Here is a 25837-nt window from a genome sequence, read left to right as displayed (position 1 = left end):
AAGGAAAAGCAAAGTAACTGAAAAAATACATGACTATCACCTTTCACGGGTGTCTTGTTCGCATTCACATTCAGGCTGTTTGGTTTCTGTGCTGGCTGTGGTATAGATGGTGGGCTGACACTGTTAGCTGCCCATCCTAAAATTCAATAATACAGCAGCATTAGCATGAAGAATTACTTTGTTAACTCCAACATCCCATTGTCTGGCAGCACAATGCTCACACCAGATGATGGAGCAGAATATTATGTTTATGGTTATGGCTGTTCCTATCTTTTCTTGTACACAAGAAATCAGCAGTCAGATGCTGCAGACAAGCAGCATCTTTGAGAAGAGAATATCTATGGATCAGTTTCATCATCTCCAGATCCAGGCAACTGTACCCTTTTAAAACCTTTAACCTGGATAAAAAATAATTTTTTCTTGTTTCTTTTATCCAATCACAGTTAATAGTTGTTCACAGAAAGGCCAGTACAGTTATGAAGTCAAGCATAGCTGTAGGGAAAAGAATAGTACTTACATTTGGGCAAAAATATCACACATACTAAACATTTTTTCCACATTTCTTTACTTTTAGAGTCCCAAAGACATCAGCTGTTCCAGAAAAAACATATTCAGAGACCCTAGATTTTTAAAATAATTTTGAAGTCATTCATTCTGAAAAAAAAAAGTCTTGCAAAACAGTTTGAAGAATTAAATTCAAGATGCACTTCTTTGAGTTAACTTAAAACTAGGTTTTAATGGAGTATTTTTTTGTTCTTCATTTGAAAGGATCTTCTCAGCAGGGAGAGAGTGACTATGCAGGAGAAAGTAAAACTGGTTATTCACAATTTTTTGTTCTTACATACATATTCCATAGCCACAAAAGAGTAATCATAAATACAGTTAATGAGGCCAGATGAGCTAGGATGGCAAAATGAACTAGGGGTGGTATACCACAAAAATATATTAGGAAAAGTGGGCCATTTTTGTCCCTGGCTTAAGATATTTAAATTCTTATGCTTTATCACATTTAGAGGACTGGAGGTCCTATTTCTCATTTCAGCAATACCTTCTTTAAGTGTGGCTTGATCAATTATCCATCGATCCATCTCAGGGAGCTAGTGTATCTAATTCTGCAGTATCACAAACAGGATATTCATCTGGGCACACAGCTAGCATTTCCTTATTCAGTCTCTTTTTTCTACAAGTTCATGCTCTCACATCCTTTTCAACTCTCTTTGTTCTTCCTCCCCTTACTTTCTCCTCTTTTGAGATCCCTCTCAGATATTGGTACCCAGTGTCCTGACAGTTACTGCTACAGCCACATAAGTCACATAAACCCTTCCTCTCTAATAGATTATCCTCATCACTCTATGATCTTACCCTGATTATCTGTGTTATTAAAGGAGGCAAGAAGAGTGTTTCTATGAAATCACATGAATTAGGAAGGAAATTTAAAGCCACAAACATCCTCTATATCTCTAAGGAAACAACCCAAAAACTTCAAAATCTGGATGCAGAGGGCTCACATATATTTGTTCTAAGCAAAGGTGATAAAAGCTTATGAGCTAGTCTGTGCCCACTGAAAATGGGATTTTAGAGTTTAATCTCTCAAATAAGCAAATTTGAATCAAATAACAAAAAGTATAGCATTAACACTTCAGAATGACATACTTTTCCAGGCATTTTCTCTGCTTGTGTCACAAAAGAGAAGAATGGCAGAGGACATTACTCACAACTACAGAAAACTGTAATGCTTTCATCTGTTTGGAGATGTACTGCGAGAAAATGTTTTAATATGTCAGTGGATGGCAACGGATAAATTGAGCAGCTTGCACAAACAGGGCCAACTCCCAATTTCATAGAAATGAATGGGAGTGCTGCCCGGAAACTTTCTGTGCAAGTCCCACTGACTTCAGTGAGATCAGGAGTTGGCTCCCCGAGACCTCACTGATGTTCATTTACACTGATGTGACTGGCAGACCACAGAGTGAAACACCGCAGACCAGTTAACTCCTTTGGAGCCCTTCTTTTGAGTCCCTGGACTAAGGCTTGGAAGGTAGCACCTCAATGAGAGATACTGCGGTCTACCACTGGTAGCTCAAGTGCCACTTAGAAAACAAAAAGAACCTAGCAACAAAAACATCCAACCGAAAACGCTCCACAGAATGTGTGATGCTTTTGTAGTGAACTTATATATCTATGAAGGTATTGGGACAGACTGACACAGAATTTTTATTAAATAATTCCATTAATTATGTTTTTAGTGTCCACACACAGTGAGCTACAGGGAGCAACTTTGCCTTTTAATGACAAACTGCAGCCAATTTGAAAGCAGTTGTTGGCCCTACGCCTGTTCTGGTTTGCCTGTTCACAGGATGGCTTCATTACGTGACTAGACAAAAGATTATTGCTGAGACAGCAAGGAAACCAAACAGCTTACTTTTCAGCTAGCATCTTCACAAATGTTACCACAATTAAATTTAGAAATGGAAACGGTAAGCTGCACATTTTCTTACCAACTTGAATATATGCACATGGAGGTAAGATAACGAGGAGCCCTTAATGGTATGAATAAGTAAATGAGGCCATAAACATAATGAAAGAGAAAGCCAACGGTCTCTCTGGAAAAGTGGAAAGGCAACCAAACTACAAAGCTGTATCTGGAGGAGAATCTAAAAGATTTGTTGGGAGCATGCTTTGTTTCTAATATACGTGTATATATATATACACACACACACACTTACATGTATTTTAAACCAGCACCTGGTAGGCCCATAGCAATTCAAAGTCCCATTGTGCTAGATCCTGCCTATAAATACAGCCAGAGAAAACTCCGAGCTGGGAATTCCTGACCGTAACAGTTTATAACCTGCATAGCATTGTGCCTGTTTTACAGATTAAGATCTGAGGCAGAGAGAAAACAAAGCCCCAAAGATTTATGAGTGTGCTTAACGTAAAATAAGTAAGTAATCCCACTGAAGTTAATAGAAAAGTTAATGTGCTTAAAGTTAAGCATGTGAGCTTTAAGAATCTTTATGGTCTTAAGGCCAAATTCACACAGGAAGTATGCAACATCGAGGCTCCAGTGTAGCACCTCACACTGAATCATTATTAAGCAATCCTACCAGTTAACTGGGGGAGGGGGAAGAGTAGGAGATGTATCACAAATCCTCAGTAAAAATATCTATAATTCATATATTCTAATATTGCCAACTTGTATGTTTAGATATGTTTATACTTCAGTTAGTATTTTGTTTAAATAAAAAAGTCTCTGTTCCCAAGTTTATTGATAAGGTCAAATTATAAAAGAAGTGCTGTGAAGTGAAACGAAATGCAGTTTAAGATTAAAGCTGAGATTTCACAAGATATATAAAATGGACAGAATTTCACCTTCTGTTAAAAAATAAGACACAAAAAAATTAAAAAGAAAAATAGTCTATGAAAGTTAGTTTAAATGATGCATTTTAATTGGCAACTAAAGTCAGCCGGGAACATGCTGATTATCAGATAAAAATCATTCAGCTGATTAGCCCTGACTTTTCAAATGCCAATAGATCAATTACCATGATCTTCTGCCAAAACCTTGGAAATCTATTTAAAAAGATCAACACATTTTATTCTTCCAATATCTACTTATTCTTTTTCATATTCAAAAAGATTTCAGGATCCCATGTTGACTGGAATGGATTTTCCATTTCTAGTGCTCCTTGAAGGCAACATACGGGAGTTCTGATTTTAAAGTGCTAACAGTGCAGACAATGCCAGTGTCTTGGGCAAATGAGTGTGAGAACAAGACCCTCAGAAAGGACACCCAGCCCTGTTTGCCATTTACACCTCAAAAATATTTTTCCTTCAAAAACATGTTTACATTTAAAAACATGTAAAAACTCTGAAAAAATCAATCCCATATTCCTGTCGCTATTTTCAGTAATTTGCTTAAAATCTGTTTATATCTCTGTATCAAGAAAGGTGTTTTTCATTGTTCCTTTCCCCCTTTCAATAGATATCATGTCCGCTTCTGGTCATAAACTGTTTAATTTGACAATGCAATGATTAAACCTCATGATTTTTTTAGTTTATATGAGGTCAAACTCTACACTCTTCCAGTCTGTCTCCACTCTAGCAATCATACTCATATATGCACGTACCCCATTGTAAGAATACATTTAAAGATGTGCATCACTGTAAATGTCACTCCCCCAGTTTCCATCTAAGCACTGAAGTCAGTGAACCCAAATATCTTGCATTAGGGGTGGTGGTGGTAACTGTATTAAACGTCCCGGTCATTTTACATCATGTGTGATTGTACCAGTTGCATGGGTTCCAAGAAGTAGTCTTCAGGATGGAATCAGTCTGCTAGTCTTTCCTGTATTACTCTTCCCCAAATGAGATGCAAGTGACTTGGGACAGAGCCCAAAAAGGCAAGCTCCTCCTCCAGCCTGCAAAGGCCTAGGAGAAATCTAGCCGGACTGTGGTGAGGACAAAGGTAGTTGATGATGGTTGGTTATCACCAGCCTGCCTTCCTCCCTCCCTTCCCTTCAAGGCCAAAGAAGCAGCAGGAAAGCTCTGCCCAAGTTCCCCTCTTTCCTTTCCTCTCCCCCCAGCTTAGAAAACCCAAGAAAATGAACTGCATAGAAGAAAGGGGAGAGAAAGAGTCATTACCTGCACCAGTAAGTAACCAGCCTACAAGAGGAATCCACCTGTATGGTTGCTAGCATGAGACAACCCATTTTACCTTACCCATATCCCTACATGCAACAGTATGGGACGCTTTAAAAAAAAAAAAATTAATAAATTCAATTGATTTTCACTATTTGATTAAAAAATAGCATTCCCAGAAAAACAAAATATAGTAATCATTTTTGGTTCTTTGGCCCCTTAAGAGAGACAGCATTTGTGATTTAAACAGTAAAACCCACTCAAACAGATTTTCTGTCACAGAAAAAAAATGTCTCAAAGGCCTATAGACCATTTTAGGAAGCTCAATGAAAACATTCAAGACAGTAATTTTGACTTCAGGTTTTGGGGTACTTCCTTCACAAACACTGAACGAGCAGGGATACTCATGTTTTTCTCCAGGCCACACTCTGCTTTAATGTCAGGGTTTCTGCAGCTATGGCACAACATAAGCTGTCACCACACTCCCACATGGCAGAAAGCCATACTCTAATGCCTAAAACCGAAACACCAACAGAACAAGATGAGCTCTCACCATGTAAAGATGACTGCAAGTCATTCATGTTTTGGTCTAACAGCTGTGAGGGTAAGTAGCCTGATGGTGTTGGTGCCACAGACGATGAAATGTTCTCCACATCTCCAGCTGAAGAGTTCATGGTGAGATCAGCAAGTGCAACCTGTCCAAAAACAGCTGTCCACTCTTTGCTGAATTCCCCCTCATCCAGGGAGGAAGCGTTGAGGATCTCATTCAGTAATACCATGTCATCCTTATCACGAGGTTCTGACTCCAAGGACCTCACAAACTGATCCTTTGAAGCTGTCTCAGAACAAGAGAATCAAGATAGATTTTTTTTTAGACAAACAAAGAAAAGAAGGAACTTTTTTAAAACATCCAATCTAGGTTTTGTATGTTACGAGAGATGTAATATTTTTGCGTGTATATTTGTTGTTTTCTCTTTTAGACCCAATTCTCTTGGACATTTGAGCTTGTAGCTTATGCAACAAATAATACCTTGGTTATCTTAGATAACCTCACTGCTGATTAAAACTCATTTCTCATTAAAAACACTAAGTATGCTTTAAAAAAATAATCCATTAAACACCACACCACAATCACTACATAGTCTAATATTTAAAACATTGGAGAAGATTACTTTTATGTTGCTTTTTGGGTCACTATATAAACCATCAAAAAAATCAGGTTGGTATAAATTTAAAATAAGTAAGAATTGGGTATTACTCTAGAATTTTGTGAGAACATAAGGTGACCTTTATGACCAATACTTGAATTATTGGGGTATTTCCCCATGAGAACAGGTTACTCTACACAGAGTGAGATATCTACACTGTTCAATTTCCTCTCTCAAGCTGCTGAGAAATAACTACAGCCACTTTCCTTCTGATTCTCCTTGCTAGTTTTTCTAGCATCAGAACTGCCACTGAAGAAGCTTAGATCACTCATGCCATTACTCCTTAAAAACAAGTTTTCCCATTTCAGAAATGCTAAATAGTTATATAAAATACATGAAGCTTATAACCAGGATAGTAACCCTTTTCTCTAGCTTACAAAATATTTGGAGAGTGAAAGAACTGTCAAGGAAACCCAAGTGTTATTTTACTTGGAAACATTTAGAGCTCCACTGTGGGAGTATGCAAAGGACAAAAATGGTGGTTAACAACATTGATAATGTTACGTGACTGAAACCCAGATCAGTTTATCTTAATTATGCTTGTTTCAAACTTGTGGTAAGGCACAGAAGCAACTTCAGTTTTCCACAGTTCGGATAGATCAGCTGAGCTCTGTGAGTTGCATACAACTTGCAAAGATGTTTTTAACCCTTTTGGGTTGGGATAAAAGATTGATAGTAGCAAAGTGGTTGCAACAGGCCATTTTATTTAAGTGCAACAGCCTTCTCAGGCAAGTTCCCTTTTAATACCTGCAATAATTTATAACGAAATGGCTGAAGTTGAGTCAGAGGAGGAAAAAAAGCACAAAACTGTGTTTTAAAATAGGCTGATGAGTCAACATACACACCTACGTACTTAGAAACAAATAAACCAACACATAATATAAGGATTTTATTCATTACTGAAGACAGCTCTGAGATTCAGCTCCTTTCTAATTCACATGTTTATATACCTCTGTACTCCCTGACACGGCACAAAAATTAGAAATAGAAACATCACAAACAAGTCAATTCTCCTGATGTTCTCACTAGACTATAACTAAAATACCATGGAAAACAATTTGTCCTCATGAATTTTCAGGCTGCATTCCCATCTTCAGATAAACAGCAAAGAATGCTAAGGTTGTCCAAGCACCTACAATTCTGCCCACCAAGTCTCTAGCTATTCAGCAGGTGAGGCAGAGAGGTACATCCTTCCATAGGGGAAAGACACCTGCTCTTTCAAAGGCACTTAAGAATTCTGATCTTACTGGGCATCACCATCTTGAAGCTGCTTTCAGGAGGCCCCTTTCGTGAACCTGGAAGGCTTACAGGGGGAGATGCAAAGAGAGCATCATTAGTAACAGATCTGCTAAGGCATACCACCAACACTGTACCCAACCACAAATGACATTTACTATAACGGAACAAAGGCTTTGCAGCAACACAGCTCAGAGCAAAGCTCTGCTTCATCCGGGTATCTCACTGCAGTGGTCCCATTTCTACTGGGGAGAAAGTACAACATAAGCTTTTTGTTTATGCTCAGGCTGCCTCAAGTAAGCAGCAGGAAGTTCCACTCGTTTGCAATAAAGGCTATCTCAAAACCAGTCTTGCTTATTGAGATATTACTCATGTGGTATCTCTGCTAGATTACTAGAATGATATGGACTTTCTCACCTCACCCATAAATCTTCTATTACTTCTTTCCCTGTTTCTCTGTTGTCACTGCCCATTTCCACAGTCAAAATCCTCTTTCTGTCTGCACATGCTGCCCCTAACTTTATAAATATCCATGAAAAAAACCCCAGAACTTCCAATAGAACACTGAAAAAACAATGTCACTATATTCTTTTTTGTAGTTGTTTGAACAAGCCTCTAGCAATGCTCATATTCTTTTGCAAACATGCCTCATTTTGCTGGTATTTAAAAAAATTAAATGCAAGGACAAACTAAAAATATTTACAATGATACATGATTGGAAACATAGGATAACGACTTCCTTCTGAAACACACACAAAAGTGTACCTCTAACTATAATGCTGCACTTAAAATAATACAATATTCATTAGCCTAAAGCTAGCTAGTATGTAAAATCAGGGTAAACGGCTGGTATTGTAACATTAACATAACCATCCTTACCTGATGTAGCCACCCCATAACTGCTTTCATATTGATTTAACTATCTGAATAAAGAATAAAAAACCAGCTTTCTGACATAGCTAAACTTGTATGATCAATAATTGTACGCATTATCTGTATCTCCACTGAAAAGTTCCAACAAGGAATGGAACTGAGTAAGGAGAAAACCAGAAGAAAAAAGGCCACTATCAGACACACACTGACCTTTTTTTATTAACCACAGAAAAGAAGTCATCACTACCTTATCTATCCACAGATTAGGGCTGCTTCTGTACCAGCAGCTGAGGAACTTTCCCTGTTTCTGCTTTCATGGGTGATTCCCCACATGGGTAATTTCCCCACAGTGCAAGAGACTGCCTGCAGCAAATTCAAAGTTGAGGTGTTTGCAAAAGCTCTCTTCCTTACGTACCATGAAGGCAGGACCTTAAATACCCCAAATTACACTCTCAGTCTGACTAAACCGCACAAAGCGATTTTTTTTCTTTGCTTCTTTACGTGTCTTTTGAGTTGCCACAGTTGGTTTTGGTTTTGTTGAAGTTATTTTAACTTACTCTTCTGAGATACATGAGTGAAAAGCAAATGAAAAGTGATATGCAATACTCTTACTGCATATGAACACTCAATATAAAACTTTTAGCCAGATTTTTCATATGTCACATGGTAAAACAGTACCCTTTGGAAAAAGCAGCACAACCCCTTAAGCTGCCACTGATCTAACAAAAGCATAAAGATAGGAGTAGAGCCTGGAATGAAAGATTGCTTTCTCATGTGTGTATGAGAACAGCACAGCAGATTTAATTAACTATCTGGCTGAAAGAAGTCACCAGTTCTTATATGGTTTTAAGGGGACTAAATTGTTTCTGATACATACATTTCTGATATAAAATCTTATGGTTACTAGTGTATTGCCAAGGGTTGTGACACAACAACTAAAGAACAAAAAAGAAAAGTTTGTGAAATGTTATAGGAGGGGTAAGGTTTACGGTAGAACCTACTTCAGTGGGGCAAATATGATATAGTCTGGTATACCTAACCTTGAATCATCTGTTACAATGCATTTTATCCCCAGTAAGGTTTCCTTCACATTATAACATCAGGAATAGTACCTCTGCATGTATATGAAGTTGAGTTTCCTCTATCATTGTTTAAATACTGCAGCTGAATAATTTCATACAACCTCTCAGATTATGAAAACAATATCTCAGATTTAAATTATACTTGGTGTCTGTAATTGAAAAGCAGCTGAAACAGAAATGCACAAATATTTCATACCATTTTCTTCAGGTTGCAGGTCTAATAAGTCATCTATGGCACCTAAGAGCAAGGAAAAAAAAAAAAAAAGAAAAGCAACAAAAGAAGATCTGCCGTACACTGACAATCAGATTGCATACATCTAAAGGTAGTTTTCTTAAGTCTCTTCACCTGAGTTCTGCTTGTGGTTACAATTTCCTTGTAACATGGATATGACATCCTTGCCATCGTCAGCTGTAATCAAGATCCATAAACATGTCAAATTGCACTTGGCACAAGACCATGCTTATAAACGATGTCAATATAAGATCAACATGCAATGGTTGTCGATATTCATGATTAAAATGAACCTGGTCATAATGGAAGAAAGACTCAAGCTATAAGCTTTTCTAAGAAGTGAGGACAATTTCTGAATAATAACCTGGGAGGGATCTTCCTTTGAATCACCGCCTGCCACGCTAGCCCATCTCCAGACCGAGTGCACTTACCTGATGGAACTGCAAGAATCAGACAGGTCTCTGCTGTCCTCCAGAAACAGAGACCCTTCTTTTACTAGCCTGTACTTAAACAGGCCAGGAGAGAGCAGAAAAGTGCCCAGTACCTCATCACTCCCTAAATCGTCTTCCTTGACAATATTCTTCCTCATGACACCAACTCTGGGAACAGAGAAAAGGAATCTTCCCCCAAAGCACCCCAGGTCAGGATACAAGTAATAGCACATCTTCTCCTTCAGGAAAATAAATGGGCTAAGACCAATAGGAGGGAAAATGTATAGCTGAGGGTTATAGGTGAAAAAACATCACCCTGCCCCAACTGTAACTACCTCAAGTTCTGTGCAAGTTTCGTAGATTAGACATGGAGTCAAAACAATCATCTAGATTCCATCTATCAGTGACGAGAAAGACACCTCCTTCAGGTGATTATAACCATTTAGGATAGGTAGCAAAGCAGGAGGGACGAGTTATCTGCTGAACATGCCTTTCTCTCCCCATTAACTGTTGAGGAAATCTAGCTCCTAGACAACAAGGCCTGTAGCTCTAAAGGCAAATGAAGGGGTCGGTCACAGTATTGCCAGAACTGGAGGGCAGATCTGCTGGAAGCCTCAAATTCGAGGCTGGAAAGGAGAAATAAAATTCTCTATGGGGGAATAAAAATTGAATGCCAAACTCTTTCAAGAGAAAAGTCAAGGTGTGTTCAGAACGAAATGAAACAGAACAGCTTGCTGTTTGAATCGTATTATTTTAACAAGGCTTTGCTAGGACAATGACAGAAATGTGCTACCAGCACTAGAATCAGCTGGTCATTTAAGGACCCATGATCAGATTTGATTACACTCTATATAGATATAGATAGGAGAGGCATAAACACACATGGACAAATACACATGATGCTTCCATAAAAGGACAATGCACAAAGCTAAAAGGGAAAACCCCAACCCTAAACTGACTGGTGGAGAGGAAAAAAATAAGAGAAGTTCATGAAAGGCAAGATGTGGATGGCCACAATTCTGTAATGAAAAAAATACGACTGTTGCTGAAAGCCTGCCCTAGTTCAGTGGGAAACATGCTGGAGCCAACCTTAAAAACATCCATAGTATATTAAGGGAAAATGCAGAGCAAATGATAAAAAATTGGAAGTTATGAAGTAGAAGTAGTCAATGAGGAAAACTAAGAAGAAACACAGCTCCATCACTAGTAGCACTACATCTGTATTACTTTAGTACATACAGAGTACTTTAAGAAAAAAAACCCCAAACCTTAGCAATGGCACAGACCCACTAGTGTATGGAGATGGAAAAATTTAGCAGAGCAGGCAGAAGTATTCCAAAATACTTCAGTTCCTTTTAGGGGTGATGAAGAAAGAGACAGAACAAGGTATTTATATTATGAACGATGGTGAAATATTTTACAGCCCATAAGTAACTCAGATTCTAGAAAACATCTGCTAAGAAAATATGTCAGATTTTGTATCCAAGAATATTAAAATATCTCGTCAAAGAGATATCTGATCTAATTAATTGCAAAATGGGTGAAACTTCAAAACACTAGAAAAGTCGTAATATTGTGTCATTATTACAACAAACACTCAAACAACAATAATTAACAGGGTGACTCAAATAATTGCAGGTAACTATGGGCTGGTAGCTCACCATTACTCCTGGGCAAAACATTAACTGAATCCTGTTCAGTATGGGATTCAGAAAAAGAATATGAGCATAATAAATGCTCCTATAATAAAAGGTGTCTTTATGGAAAGCAGACCTAGTTAAAACAACCCAACTCATTTCATTCTTTGATAAAACTATGAACTTTCTTTGGTAAATATATTTGTTTAGAAACAATTTTGCACTGCATAGCCTTCCAGCTAAAAAGTTAGCACCGCATAATATCTATAATGAACATATTGAATGGATTAGGAACATGACAACTAACAGATGTCAAAAAACAGTTGTTAGAAGAAATAATTGCAAAGTAGAAGTGTTTCTAGTTTAGATCTGCAAGGTCTAGTGTTATACCCATCGCTATTCAATTGCTTTAGCAGTCATCTGGAAGTAAACACAAAATCGCTCTTGAAAAAAATGTGCAAACAACTAACAGGCTATTAGAGGTGGTCATTTGGTTTCTGTCATCAGAGCCGGGAGAATTTAATACCACTAAGTATTAGGAATAAGGAATGTAAGCCATGCTGCAGAAAGGAAGAATGAGTCCTGGAAAGCTTTGACCAAAAGGAACAACAAATAACAAACAACAAATTCAAATATGAGCTTCTAACTTGATGTTGCAGCAAAATGAGATATACTTCTTGGATATAGAAACAGGAATGTGATTTCACCTTCTCTTCTAGGAGAGACCAACATCAGAAATGTCTTGTCCGGTTATACATTTCCCATTTTAAAAGGGATGCTGGAAAGTGGAATGGAATCAAAAACTTAAAAAATAAAGGACTAGAGAAGATGTCTTCAAGATATCAATCTAGCTAGTCTATCAAAATGAAGATGTGAGAGGTGTCTTGATTTTAATGTAGTACCTTTTAAGTACCTTCATGGAGGATAAATGACTACATATTAAAGAGATTCTCCATTGATTTAGTAGAAAAAGCTGCACTATAAGCAATGGCATTATTTAGGCTGGAAGGACCTCTGGGGGTTACCTTGTCCAAGCCCCTTGTCAGAGTAGAGCCAGCTATGAAGTTAGATCAGGTTTCCCAGGGATGCGTCCTGTCAAGTCTCCAAGGATGAAGATTCCATAGCCCTCTGGGCACTTGTTCCAGCACTTCCTCACCCTCACCATGAACACCTAGTATGTAATCAGAATTTCCCTTCCTGTCACTTGTATCCATTGCCTCCCATTCTTTCGCTGTGCACCTCCAACTAGAGCCTGGCCATGTCACTGGGTCGTAACCACCCACCAGGTCACTGGCAGCAGCTGAGCATGACTTTGTCTAGCTTTTAGGCAGAAATTCCACTGAGTTCATCAAGTTTTTAACAGAGTACATATTTAATCACTGGAATAAACTAGCAAGCTAAGCGGCATACTTTCCTTGTCTCAACACCTACTAATATCTGTAGATCCTTTCCCTGAGGACATGCCCCATGTAAGAATTATGCTTTGGAAGGCAAGCTATTAGAACTATCTGGGAGTAACCGAATGAAATGCAGTGGCATATACTATATAAGAGATTAGGTTGAACAGATCTTCCGGGCCTTAAGTTTTACGCATTTGTAGGGATTTGCTGGGTGAAGTTGAACATGTATGAAATAAAAAAAAAATGAAAAAAACATGTATTACAGCACTTATGAAGTTATGATAACATGAAATAAAATACCTGAATAGTTTGATTCCTTGGTATGGCTCTCCTCATCTAATGAAATCAACCTTAATTTGAAAGAATTAGAAAAAAAAATTGAGAAAATAATACATTTTTCTCTTTTTGGTCACATCATTACAAAATCATATCAATAACATATATACAGTAATTCAGATGGACTCTTGCATTTGCTGTATATGTTGGTCTGTTAACTTTTATTATTTCACTGGCAGATGTCTGTTGGAAACAAAAATTAGATTGAAGGCCAACTATCAAAACCTATCACCCTTCTGTTTTTAATCTAACTAAATCTCTGTAATGAAAAGTACAGTGTATTCTGCTTTTCCAGATTTGGTCTTTCGTAACTATGATGAAGGAGGTACAACTGTTTCAACAAAAAACAACAAACCCAACAAAAAACCCCAAAACAAACCACCAAAACCAACCCAACCCCACTTTGCACTTCTCTTTTTAACAGCAACTAATTAAAAATCATCAGATGAGTTTTGCCCCATGTCAGCAGATTTCTAAAAAAAACCCAAACAACAAACAAATCAGCATTGTTATGAAAAAGCTGTTGACAGAAAAAAAGCTGCGGTTTACATGCAATTCTTATGCAAAGGTAATCTCTTCAATGAAGAATATATACTTTCAAACTGCTACTCTTTTGCGTGAAGCCATTCAATGAGTAAGGAATGAAGCAGCCACATGGCTGATGTGGTGGTGAAGAGGACAGTGTAGGAACATTCCTCCTCTTCTCCAGTGACAGGATGGGAGGAGCCACCTCCCCTGCTCTTGAGGATAGGCTTCCAGGGAGCAGAGGAAAATTAGATTCAGGTCAACTTCTAGTATAATGAATGTTTACTGTGAATGGAAAGTTCATGAGGATTTAAAAGTCTTTGTTTTGTATAATTCTTTTAGAATCTTAAATGTTTGTTTATGGTTTGTTTCAGACAACAAAATGGTGATGTATTTTTTCCCCTCAGTTTTATGACAATCAAGCAAAAAAAAAATCCATAAATAAAACCAAGTACAACCATGACATGGCATTTGATGCATTTGCTGGTAGGTGCCAATGCACACATCTTGCATAAATCATTCACTCATTCCAGAATTTTATATTCAACATTGAGGAAAACAATTGTTTATGAAATTCTTTATTATTGTCACATGCGATGCAGCAGATTCAAGGACCTGCTGTGGAGACAACCACCTGCCAAATGGTACTTGGCCAAGTCCTTTCTAATCTGAATAGCACCACATCTGACCAATTTATAAACTGGTTTGGGTCAGTGGTTCTGAATCTAAACAAGTAAAAGGACTGGAAAACTGAACTCTTTAAAATCTATTATTATAAATAGTCAAGCAAAATCCACTAATTATCAGTCAAGCTTTTCTCTGCTTTTTGACAACTGATCCTTTGCTGGGTGCTTCATTTAACCAGGGACAGTCAAAACAACAGGTGGCAGCAGGATTATATCAGCGCTGCATCTCCTCGCAACTGAATCCTGATGGTCCCGTAGGGCAGGGATCACATCTCGTTCTCCTGTTCTCCTCTCCCCACAGCAGCCCATTCATAAGTCTCTCTCACCTCAAAGCTACAGGTAACTTAAACCTTCATAGCATCAGCTCACTTGGATGTACTTTTTACTAAGTACCTACTGCTTCATTGGATTACAAACTGATGCTGTATACATTACAAAAACTAATCGCTGCTCAAAGCAATCAGGAATCCATATCCTATTCCCAGGTGAAAGGAGATGCTGCTGAAGGGAGAAATACAATGCTCACATATCTTCTCCCATGTGTAGTTGTTTACCATTTCTTTTACTAAAGAAAAAATGAAGCAAAAGCTGAAAAATAAAAGAGAAGGCTAGGAAAGATGAAAAACATATAAAGGTTTAATGGGTCTTTTTAAAGCTCTTAATTTCACCATAAAGTTTATTAGTTTTCACGTACACATTACAACATTTCAGGAATTCTTTTATCAAGCTTACTATTACCTAGTGTGATCAGACTGGCTGTATCTATATTTCCATTTATAAATGTTTGGTGACTTTAGTAACCAGAAAACAGATTATAGACAAAAATACTTATTATTTTAATATATTGGCCATGTGACTTACTGACTCTGCTGATCTTGTACTGATTCAGTGCTCTCAATCTGCAGGTCCTCCTTTTCTGCTTTTTCTGTTAGTTTATTCACAGGATCTTGTAAGCTCTAGATCATAACCATAATATCAATAAAGAGAAGAAAACAAAATAGAATCAGGGAAGCAAAAGCATGTAATTTAAGGCCAAACCAGACTACAGAACCTACATAAATTAAGCAAGAATGGTTTTGAGCTGTATCAAAAGGATATCTGACTCAAACAAGCAAAATAAAAAAATGTTACAGGATACTCATTCAAATTAAGTCACATGAACACACTTTATATAAGAAGGTGACTCTTGGATACTTCTAAACTCATGTTCTGTTTCCAATATTTCTAAGTAAAACCATGCTACCATGTGCAAAGCAGGCATTAAAAGCATGTTTCTTTACCATTTGGGGGGTTTGGCTTTGTTTTTTTCCCCCCTCCTTTTTTGCCCTTTTTTTCTTTTAAAGATGAGAAAAATTAATTCTTTACATCTGTTTGTTCCTCATATACTGCTTATTTCTTTATTGTCTTTTTTACCTGACACAGCTATTCATACAACCTTGGTAACTGCAGTGTAGTGGTAAGGTACTACTTGTCTCCTGAATCTGAAAACAAGGGTTAAAATCTTGGATGTTTAGTTAGATAGAGGCCAGCTGTGGCATTATAAAAAACTACTGTCCCTCTGCAATCTGAAAGGCCACGTTACAAGATAACAACGTGCAGTTTCACGGTCAGCACTTTTATAAGCAAAATTTGGACATGTGAACAAGCCAACACATAAAGCACTATAGACTGACTCTTTGAGATACAAAAGTAATAAATATACTACAGGTTGTCCCTGTTATGCATTAGTTAGGATTTCTCTATGAAAAATTAAATAACTGAAGGTTGTAATTAAATAATCACAGATGTTAGCAATGTGAATATTTGGTTCTATCAAATGGTTTTGCCGTGAAGGTGAAAACATGTTCCTCTTTCCAAAGTTCAAGTCAGTTTCTGGAAAATACAACCATGTTTCAGGTGAATAGTCCCAATCTCTTGTAAGTAAGTTTGTTTATGTCTCACTGATATTCTTAGTAGTGCATCTCATCCACCTTCTCCCCATGATCCCCAAAAAGCTGAGGCTAAAACGAATAAGCCTCCTTTTGCGCAAAACTTAATGAACACAGAAATGTAGGGGTTTTGCATCTGAGGTTTTAACAAAATCGTAGTATGTTTCATCAGAATACTAAACACAAAAAAACCCCACCTCATGGCCGCTAAGTCCATCTCATCTATTCAATAAAAGTTAGAGTCCCCAGCCCATCTGTTACAAGAAAAGCATTCCCTGGCATGTCACAGGTTCTTGTTTGCACTGTCCTGCCAACCAGGACAGATGAGTCCCCAGAAGGGGCATTCCTGTTTCTGCTTGGCTCAGTACTTGTCTGTATGGGGGAACGTATACTTCAGTGTTTTAGAAACCAAACTAATGGACCTGTGGTAAACAGCAGTTGCATTTTTTTTTTCCTCTCAGTAAGTTAATTTGTCATAAGCACCATTAGCACCGCAGACATCATGTGTCAAAAGATGAGGGATCACAAAACCAGCAATAATAAATACAGGCATTAAAGAAATTTATCTTATGCTGTGGTTGCCACTTTTTTTTTGACACTGTAACAATGCTAACCAGAATCACATGTAAGTGCACTTCTTGGATTCTGAATAATGGACACTAGTCACCTCTGCTAGATCATCTATGAATGAATATGCTACCCTTTAACTGCATTTGTACTGGGTGTTGATTAGTACTATTAAAATTGATAGGAATTATTCCTTTAACTCCAAGAGGACCTGGATTAGAGTTCAAAAACTAAGAATATGCACTATACTTGCACAAAAGTGCAGTGCAGAGAAAGACAGCAGAGCTTTGCAGTACGGGGACTGTACTGCTTCAGGTACTTGAACCGTCTTGGACACCTTTACAAACAGGGCACACAGTCCACTGTAATCAGGAGGTGACGGTGCAACAATTGTGGTGCTCTGCCTACCCCTAAGTATAGCAGCACAGAGCCTGCCCCAAGAAGGATGTAATGGTTTTGAACAACAAATACAACTACTTTAACCACTGCCTAATTATAGAAGTCAAAGAAAATTATCAGAAGTAAAATCTTCTGCATCTTCACCAAGAAAAACACAAAGAAATCAGCATCCTTTTTAAGGAACTATATTTTATGATGCTTCCTTCATGAGTGTTTCAGGAAATCCATATTTAAAGGACTGTGATCGAATGACGGAAACAGCATATAGAAATGGAGTTCACAAGTACCTTGGGAAGGAAACAGCATGATAATAATGGCAGTTACTATTTCCTGTATTAGAAAAATAAACATAGCTCTGAAATACAGCTTCAGTTTCAATGGAGATTATGATAAAAATTGTTAAAAAATCAGCAGCTGTATTTTAGTGCAATAATTCAATGTAACAATTTAATTCAGAACAATATTCCCTCAAATTCTAACAGCAAATAATGAAATTATTTTCCTCTCCCCTGCCTCCCTCTACTCCACATCTTAGTGTGCACTACAGAGATATCTTTTTAAAAAGATTTTAAAAAAGCTAGAGAATGGGTATGAAATAAAACTGAGTGTTAAAAAGCCATTGTCAACCATTTTCTAAACATGAACCCACAATAATGTGATCACTACTGTCAACACGCATAGATATCAAACTATGATAGTCTCTGAATTGTTTCAGGTTACATCAGAAGAAGGGAAGTCAACCCATCATTTAGAAAGTGTAGTGATTAAACATGGCTGTAAAGACACAGACTGAGTTCAGAGATAAGCAAGCACACTTCAGTCGGGCGCATGAAGCATCCTGACTTCGCTGGCTCAGAGCAGACAAATATGTAACTTCTCAGCACTTTTCTGGGTGCTCATCCGGACTCACACAGACTTTGTTATGAGCTGTAACAGTATGTGGTTTAAGGCAGGATTCTCACGTGGTTAGAAAGCCATCTTCCTAGCTTCATTATTTCTCTTTTACTATAACAATCAGGGTAAGACCGTACATGCTAGCAGAACAAGTTCAAGCATCCACTCTGCCTATCTTGTCTGTCTCTACAACCAAAAGTCACCCAGTGAGTGATATTTTGCTTGCTCCCAGTACTCAGACTAAATATCCAAGCTGACAAGACGTTCCTCCGCTGCAGAGTTAACTCTGGTTCCAGCTCAGGCACCATTCCGAGGCTGACTGCTACTCACGCACAAAATTCCTTCACTTGCATCTGGGCTACTTTCAAGTCAAGCCAAGATCATCTGGACTGCACGCGAAATCTGTCCTCTGCAGTTAAATCACCAGAATGTTGACAACACACCCAGCTTGCCCACAGTTCCCTCAAGTGCCTTCGACAACTAACGCGCTTCCTCTTGACTGAGAAAGAATCAAAGCAACACAGCAAAGGGCAACTCTGGCGGCCAAGGATACATCGCAGGACATCATGACACATATGGAGAAGCGCAACACTGCTGAGGAGACAAAAACTTGAGTATGTTTCATTTGGGGGGAGAGCTGAAGGGGAAAAGGAAAAGCAGGTAGTCTCAGAATTTCCTCATGGAGATTCATCAGAAAAAAACTCCACCCCCTCCTTCCCCCCAAAACCCCTAGAGATAGATATAAAATTTTATACAATCTTCCCTATGAGTAAAGTCATGGTGCAATAAAAAAAAAGAAAGGACACCAGACTACAGAAGTCAGCAGAAGGCAACAGTGTTGTAGGACCTGTCTGGACAGAGTTCTCTAAACCATCTAAGGAGCGCAGGCAGCAGTGTTCCACTTTGCACGGAAATAAATGGATAGCTGAGATTTATGCCTTTTGACTCCCTTACCAGGACTATTATTATTTCTAGGCTCATAGGAACTCTTCAGGAAGTTTGGTATTATAGCATTAAAATGTAAAAAGTGCAACTAAATATTCCTTAAGGAACTAAGGCAAATAAAAGGTGACAGGAATTAGAAAGAGAGATTAGTCATGAAAAGTAGCCCCTGAAATAAATTTGAATTCACTTGATATATGGTAATTTCAAGACAATGAAACCTTAAAGGCTTTACTAAAACAGCAGCCCATCATCTTTAATATTACAGCAATGCATACAGTAATGGATACTTTTACATCACGATACATAAAGTTGTTAGCACATTAATAATCATCTTCCGTCAAGCATAAAACTCACAGTTAGGAAATACAGCTGCAATAGCACAATTACACTACTCTCAGCATATACCCTGAAGCAAAGAAAACAAATGGGCTGCTTTTCATTAAGGGAGTTTGGCAAACATCTCTAAAGACAATGTTTTCTTTCCAGAAACAATCCCAAGAGACATTTAAGAGTCTCTTTCCTGAGGTAAACCTGGTACATGAATATATTCATACTACAAAATACAAATAGTAATTTTCCAGTACATAGCACCTTCTAATTTTTCAGTAAGACAATCTACATCTAAGTCAAATATTAACAGTTTCTCCAAATTCTTGTTTTAAAGTAAAACACTAATCCCACATACACGTATGCTTAGTTTAATTCAGAAGGATCACTTGTATGAGCAAAATTAAGCTGCTAGTATCAGAACTGGAATTGTAAAAGACAAAATGGTTTGCAAGGACCAAAATCAAAATTGTCTTTTAGGAAAGATCCCTTTTAAGATATAAGACAGGGAAAATTATTCTAAATGAGGTAACTCCCGATTAAACGCAAAAATGGGCAAGTTGAAATATTTTATGTATGTTTTAATCAATTATATATTCTGATTGTCTATTTTTAATGCATAAAGTCAACAGCAGACACAGCATCTTCACTGGGTACATTTTTAGACCAAAAGTTTCTCCATCAGAAACTATGCTTACCCTAGATCAGCTATAGCCATTTATTATACTACATAAAAAAAATAAAAAAATAACACCATGTAATCTCAATGTAGAATTAGCTTGCAGCTCCTTCTTAATATATAGTTACTCTGGCAGGAACATAGGATATGACTGGTACGGATCAGATCCCTAACCATAAACATCCATTGTCATTCCACACTCAGGTCTAGCAGAGAAGAGATGGGACTTGTGGGAGTCCCACACCCTTCAGAAATGACAAGTAGAGGTGAGGTGACTTACCCTCGTGAGGCACCTGAAATAGCAATACAGATCTACTCTCTTAGGCAACAGAATGTCACCTGATGCGACCACCAGATTTTGACTTAATCTCCTTAGCAATCATTTAATGTAAACAAACAGAAACTACTAATTGAGGGAAGAGAGATCATGGAGGAGACCTTGGTATAGAAAATTATCCCACATTCTAGAGACCGAAAGAAATAAAGAACTGATACTAAAAGGCAGTAACATAGTCTTATTCCAGGCAGCTGTCTTCTGAAAGCACAGACTTCCATGAAATTCTGTAGTATAAAACTACCTCCTGATTAGGATTGTTTCTCAGCACACATATCCCTGCAAAAACAGGAAATCACATCTTTTCCATGCAGGAGGCCAGCAATAAAAATGGTTAAGATTCTCTTAACACAGTTAGGCTGCATCCTAAGGACACTACAATATTCATAACCATTTTCACAGTTACTTTTTGCTTCAAGGGACTGCTTGTTACAGATGTGTGTACTTAATATAGATTGCATTTCTTCATCAGATTCCCAACCTAATTCAAATTCAGGTTATACTGAAATCTTTCACAGGAGGAAGTTCAAAAGATGACAAGCCTCCCCAAATCTCTGTCATCCTCCATCACAATGGTACTTCACACTTCAGAACAGGTGCATTTTCTGTACAAGTTTCTCTCCAAGGTGTCCAAATGTTACTATACATTTTGAAACATCATGCCTTGTTCAAATAATCATAATTTTAGATATAAAATATAATAAAGAATAAATACCCACCAACAATATAGGTTACCTACACAAATTAGACTGAAATTGGTTTGTATCAAAGCAAAGAGAAAAAATTCCTCAGAAACCTTCTAACATTGGGAAGTCACGAGAACAGCCCATCAGCATGGTACCCGGGCTCCTGAGCTGTGCTAAACCCAGGCTTGTGAACTAGACATCGTTGCAGTGCGAGACAATGGCGAGGAAACAAAAGGGACTGTCTTTTCTGGTTTGGAGTTTAATTGGTGAGTCTGTAGGCAATTACTAGCAATGTCAAGAAAATTATGCCCAGCTGTCTCCTGCTGAAATCTGGACATAAGTTCTGGCTAAACCCCATCTTCCATGATGTGGACTATTGAAGAAAGAAGCTTAGTTATGTTAGCTTCATAGCAAATGAGGACTTCTCCTGCAAGACAGGATTCTTCAGAGGCTGGGTAAGATGAAACAGTTTATGAGCCTCCTTTCATTTTTGTCCTCGGTCAGGAGAGATTGTGCTTGAAATTTGCTTGTTTGTTTGGTCTGTTGTGATGTTTCAAGCTGCATGAGTAAGAGTATCCACAAGCTCTTTATGCACTTCAAAGTTCAGAAACTGCTCCCTCCAAACCCACATTCTAGAAAACAACTTTAAATATAGCATAGTCATGTACAGACAAGTTTGGTAGTCTCGGGTGAATTAAACTTTATACCTTCAGGTGGTTCTTTTCCAGGACCTTTGGGGTAGCCACAGGCTATATAGCATAATGCAGCCTAACTTCCACTTCTGTGTGTTATAATGCACAAGCGTTTCATGGATTGAGGCTATGACTTGTAATCGTTTTCAAACTGGGTTGTCTCTCCAAGTAAAGAGTGGCTTTGCCACAAGCCGTTCATTCCTCACTTTCCTCCTCATGGTAACCCTTCTGTCAGACCTCCTTCAGACAAACGTGATTTTTCCTTCTATGCAAATAGGATCAGCCAATCACATAGTGATTACATTGCACAAAATAACTACAGGACAAAGAAGTCTATGGGAATAACGGATCTTTTCACTGCTTTCCCCTTCCTCTACTGAACCTTGAATTGCAACGGGCAAAGCAACTTCATCTGCACCGACAGGCATGACCAGAAAAATACACAGTGCTGAGTGATTCTTTTTAGATACTTGGCAAAATGAACTCAGAGTTCAGTCAGATATTGCACATATTCTATACTCAAAGATTACAAAGGATCAGCAAATACCACTAGTCAAGCAAAACAGTATCTCCCAGAGCAGTGAAGGGTTAAAAAGTCTGAGTACAGCTGTGGGAATCCTGAGCGTCCACGTACTCATATTCAGTCCAATAAGGTGTTCTTAAAGAGTGTGAGTTTTTAAAAACAGATGCAAAGGCAAAATAGTATTAATTGTCTTGTGGGATTTTGCAACGTAAATCCCTAATTCTGTTGGATCTTATGATTCTTTAGGAATAATCGCAGTTAGCACTTAAACACATACTTAAGTGCAGCCTTGAATAATGTCTTCCTTTGAAACAGTTCTTTAGTCTCTGCACTCTATACGCAGTTTTTAATCTTACTAGCCAGAAGTGCATTAAACAGAAAACCTGTATTTAAATTAAAAGACAGGACAGGGATAAAACTGTCAGACAATATATGGACAAAATATGAGTGTGTGCTTTTTACGTCCTTGTATGATCTCTTACTTGTTATCACTGGGCAAACAAACATACCTATGTATCCCTTACCTTTAACATAGTGAATTCATATGGCTGATAACCTTTGAAACTTTCATGGATGGCTGCCATCGTGTGCGAAGTTTTTTCCCAAAAATGAAGAAGTGTTGTCTGTAAGGTAGGATAAAATTTCAATGCAGCATTTCCTTTAACATCAGTTTTCAGTGCAAATTTCACATTTCCCCTCCAAAACAACTTATATCTTCTTACAGTTGAATATTGCCATAGTAATCTCTTAAAAACATATATTAACAGGAAATCTTTCTTTTGGATGTCAACATTTTCTTTGGATACCTGATATGTTGTTAACACATGAGAAAGGAGGTTGCATCTGCTCGCTCCCAAAAGGTCCACTTTTTGACAGACATCAGTCTTCAGTTTGTCAAAGTTGAGTTTTGCATGTCGCACTTGAGCTTGAACCTTCAAACAAAGGGACAATTATTTATGCAGTGATTTTTTTTTTCCTCTGTTTTTCTACTCCTGCTTCATAAAAGAGCAAACTAATACAACTTTCGGGGAAATCAGACAACCATACAGACTCAGTAAATATAGAACTTTATTGTAGCACCAATCCCACTGAAACTAAGATATGGCAGGCTGACATATGCTAAAATATGGCTCTTGCTATCTTCTGTGTTACTATTTTTCTAATATATTCAGTGAAGAACTTTTGTTTTCTAACCCCTCTTTATAAGATGGATATTAGTACTCAATATATACTGAGAAGATAATAATTGGAAAATATACTCATTTTGGTATCTCTTTACAGAAATACCAATTCAAAGCCTGACCAACAAAACTGGAACTAAAAGTTTACTACATAACATACAGGGCGCGCAAGCAGAGATGTCTCCATGTACTTAAAGTAGGAGACAAATTACAATGACAAACTGTAAAGTTGATCTGCAACTCTTGCTGACAATACTTGCTTCAATGACTTCGAACTGCTACAAAAATTTCACTCATTAAAGTTTTCCTTCTAAAATGGAGTGCTTTTCCTGTTGATTGCCGTAAGAAAAATATCAAGGCTCCTTTTCTTAGGAGCAATTTCAGTTTCAAAGCGTTTTACATTTTCAAATTACCCTTCTACCACCTGCTAAGTTGATACAAGATACTGTCCGCTACAGAACCCACACATATTTGACAACAATACTGGTATTCTCATGATCAGGTATCAGGGTAGAAAGTTGATGTAAGCGGTTAGTACTCAAGATCTTCCATTTTTATGACAGCTTTGTACACTATCCTAATACTATATTAACAAAACAAATTTGTTTATAACAAAATTTGTATAGAAAATTTGTATTTCTTCCAAGGAAATGAGAAACAATCAAACCACAAAACATGATGATTTTCCTATAACTCTTTCACAGTTATAATAAAAAGTTTAGCCCAAAACACCTTGACAGTGGAAAAAAACCACTGAATGAAAATTAAATACATTTCCTTTCCTTTCCTTGCATAACTCAGAGAGCAAACTGATTTTGTTCAGAATATGCAGACTCAATCAAACAAGATCTGACAAACTTGTATAGTCCTGATCTTCAGAAGCGAATCCAGAACATTGCAGCAAGTACCTATGCTTCTTGGGTGGTAAGGACGCACACACACCTCATAATGCAATCTGAAACGTGAGGGTTACCATATTTCTAATCTTATTTTCCCAAACTCACTTAGAGTATATAAGACTTCCAACCAGGCAGAAAACCAGCAAAAGATGTGCTTTGCAAATTCATCAGATAACCTACTCACACAAATTGTGGAACCCCTGAGTTGCTGGAACATGGCAACTTTTTCACTGATCAGATCAGCTCTGCATAAGTAATGTTACAGGGCTGCACATATCACATGTCTGATATATTGAAGAAACTACCGTAATTAAAAAATTCTGATAAATGCAGCATCTCACAGGTGAGATTTTAACTGTAGAAAACTCTGATGCCTAGAAAAAAAATACTTTTTTTTTTGGTAGAGAAACAGCAGTGATACTCTACCTTTATAAAAGAGCTTTGTATTTAGTGCATTCACCTAGAAGGGGAAGTCTTCCAGGATAACTCCACATATTACACCAAGCAATCAATGAACAAATCTTGAGTTCTGGTAATAGCAGCTACATCTCAAACTTCTGACTTGTTCCAGTGCTCTAACCACAAGACTACGGCATCTTAGTGATGACTTGCTTTGTTGTTTTTGCGTATTGAAGAGTTTTAAGCCAAAGAGGAGTGTCCAGAGCTGGAAGAGTTCTTGGGTAGCTAGGAGATGTTTTGGTGAGGTGGAGACAGATTTGAATTCCCTCAGGAAGGAGGAAATTGCTCCCATGGCTTCCACTCCTCAGCCAGGCATGACAAATGCTAAGCTATGATATAAAAAGCAAGGAGCAGCTACTGCCAAGATATCTTCCTACAAAGTACAGTATTTTGTGAAAAGCCTTCCCCAGTTGGAACTACACTGGCATGAGCTGAGGCTGCCTCTTAGTTTGGGATCCTCAAGGGATCTACACTACTTCTTTTAGCTTGTGCCTAGTGGAAACGTGAGTGAAGCGCTATGCTATCCGTGCCAGGAGTCCCATCCCATGCACAATTGTCTAGTCAAAACAGCAGGTGGGTAAAGAGCTTACGGGCCTCTAAAATTAAGCAGCAACGGAGGAGGATGGGAGCAGTAGCAGGAGTGTGGAAGCTTTTTTCAGTGCTGGATAAAACACCTTTGTCTTGCATTAGGTCTTCAAATCCTTAATTTGCTTTAGCTGCGAGTGACTGAGAGCACAGATTTACAACTTCGGCCTAAAAAGGAGAATTGTGAAGAAAATCATGGGCCTACTCAATAATTTCTAATTGAAATCCAAACATGAGATTACCTACATCTTTCACCAGCGAGAATTGCTACAACAGAAAGGTATTTAAGTAAGAGATGTTGTAGGGCTTTGAAAAACCTAGTGAGATTTGAGACTAAATGCTGATCTCAGTTACAGCCATGAAAATCCAGAGAAATTCAACTGATGTCAGTGGAAATGTGTCAAATACAAAGCTATATTTTATAATGGTGCAGCTGAGATCAGAATCTTTTT

The 25837-nt window shown here is 37.8% G+C and overlaps 1 protein-coding gene across 4 annotated transcripts in view; it reads right to left on the bottom strand.

The window, feature by feature from the left end:
* ICA1 (islet cell autoantigen 1) overlaps positions 1–25837 on the bottom strand; it is a 71955-nt gene that overhangs the window by 2653 nt on the left and 43465 nt on the right. For 2 of the 4 annotated variants that reach the window (XM_075746101.1, XM_075746102.1), the window contains exons 7-14: positions 23068–23193; positions 22786–22884; positions 15149–15243; positions 13041–13090; positions 9387–9449; positions 9237–9278; positions 5195–5476; positions 41–136 (exon numbers count right to left, since the gene is read on the bottom strand). In XM_075746101.1, the coding sequence (XP_075602216.1) occupies positions 41–136; positions 5195–5476; positions 9237–9278; positions 9387–9449; positions 13041–13090; positions 15149–15243; positions 22786–22884; positions 23068–23193 (853 nt within the window). The remainder of the gene's footprint in view (positions 1–40; positions 137–5194; positions 5477–9236; positions 9279–9386; positions 9450–13040; positions 13091–15148; positions 15244–22785; positions 22885–23067; positions 23194–25837) is intronic. The other 2 variants (XM_075746104.1, XM_075746103.1) reach the window with 2 other exon arrangements.

This window comes from Balearica regulorum, chromosome 2, assembly GCF_011004875.1.
Source record: "Balearica regulorum gibbericeps isolate bBalReg1 chromosome 2, bBalReg1.pri, whole genome shotgun sequence".
NCBI classification, from domain to species: domain Eukaryota; kingdom Metazoa; phylum Chordata; class Aves; order Gruiformes; family Gruidae; genus Balearica; species Balearica regulorum.
The sequence above is the reverse complement of the archived record's forward strand: the minus strand, read 5'-3'. Positions and strand labels throughout refer to the sequence as shown.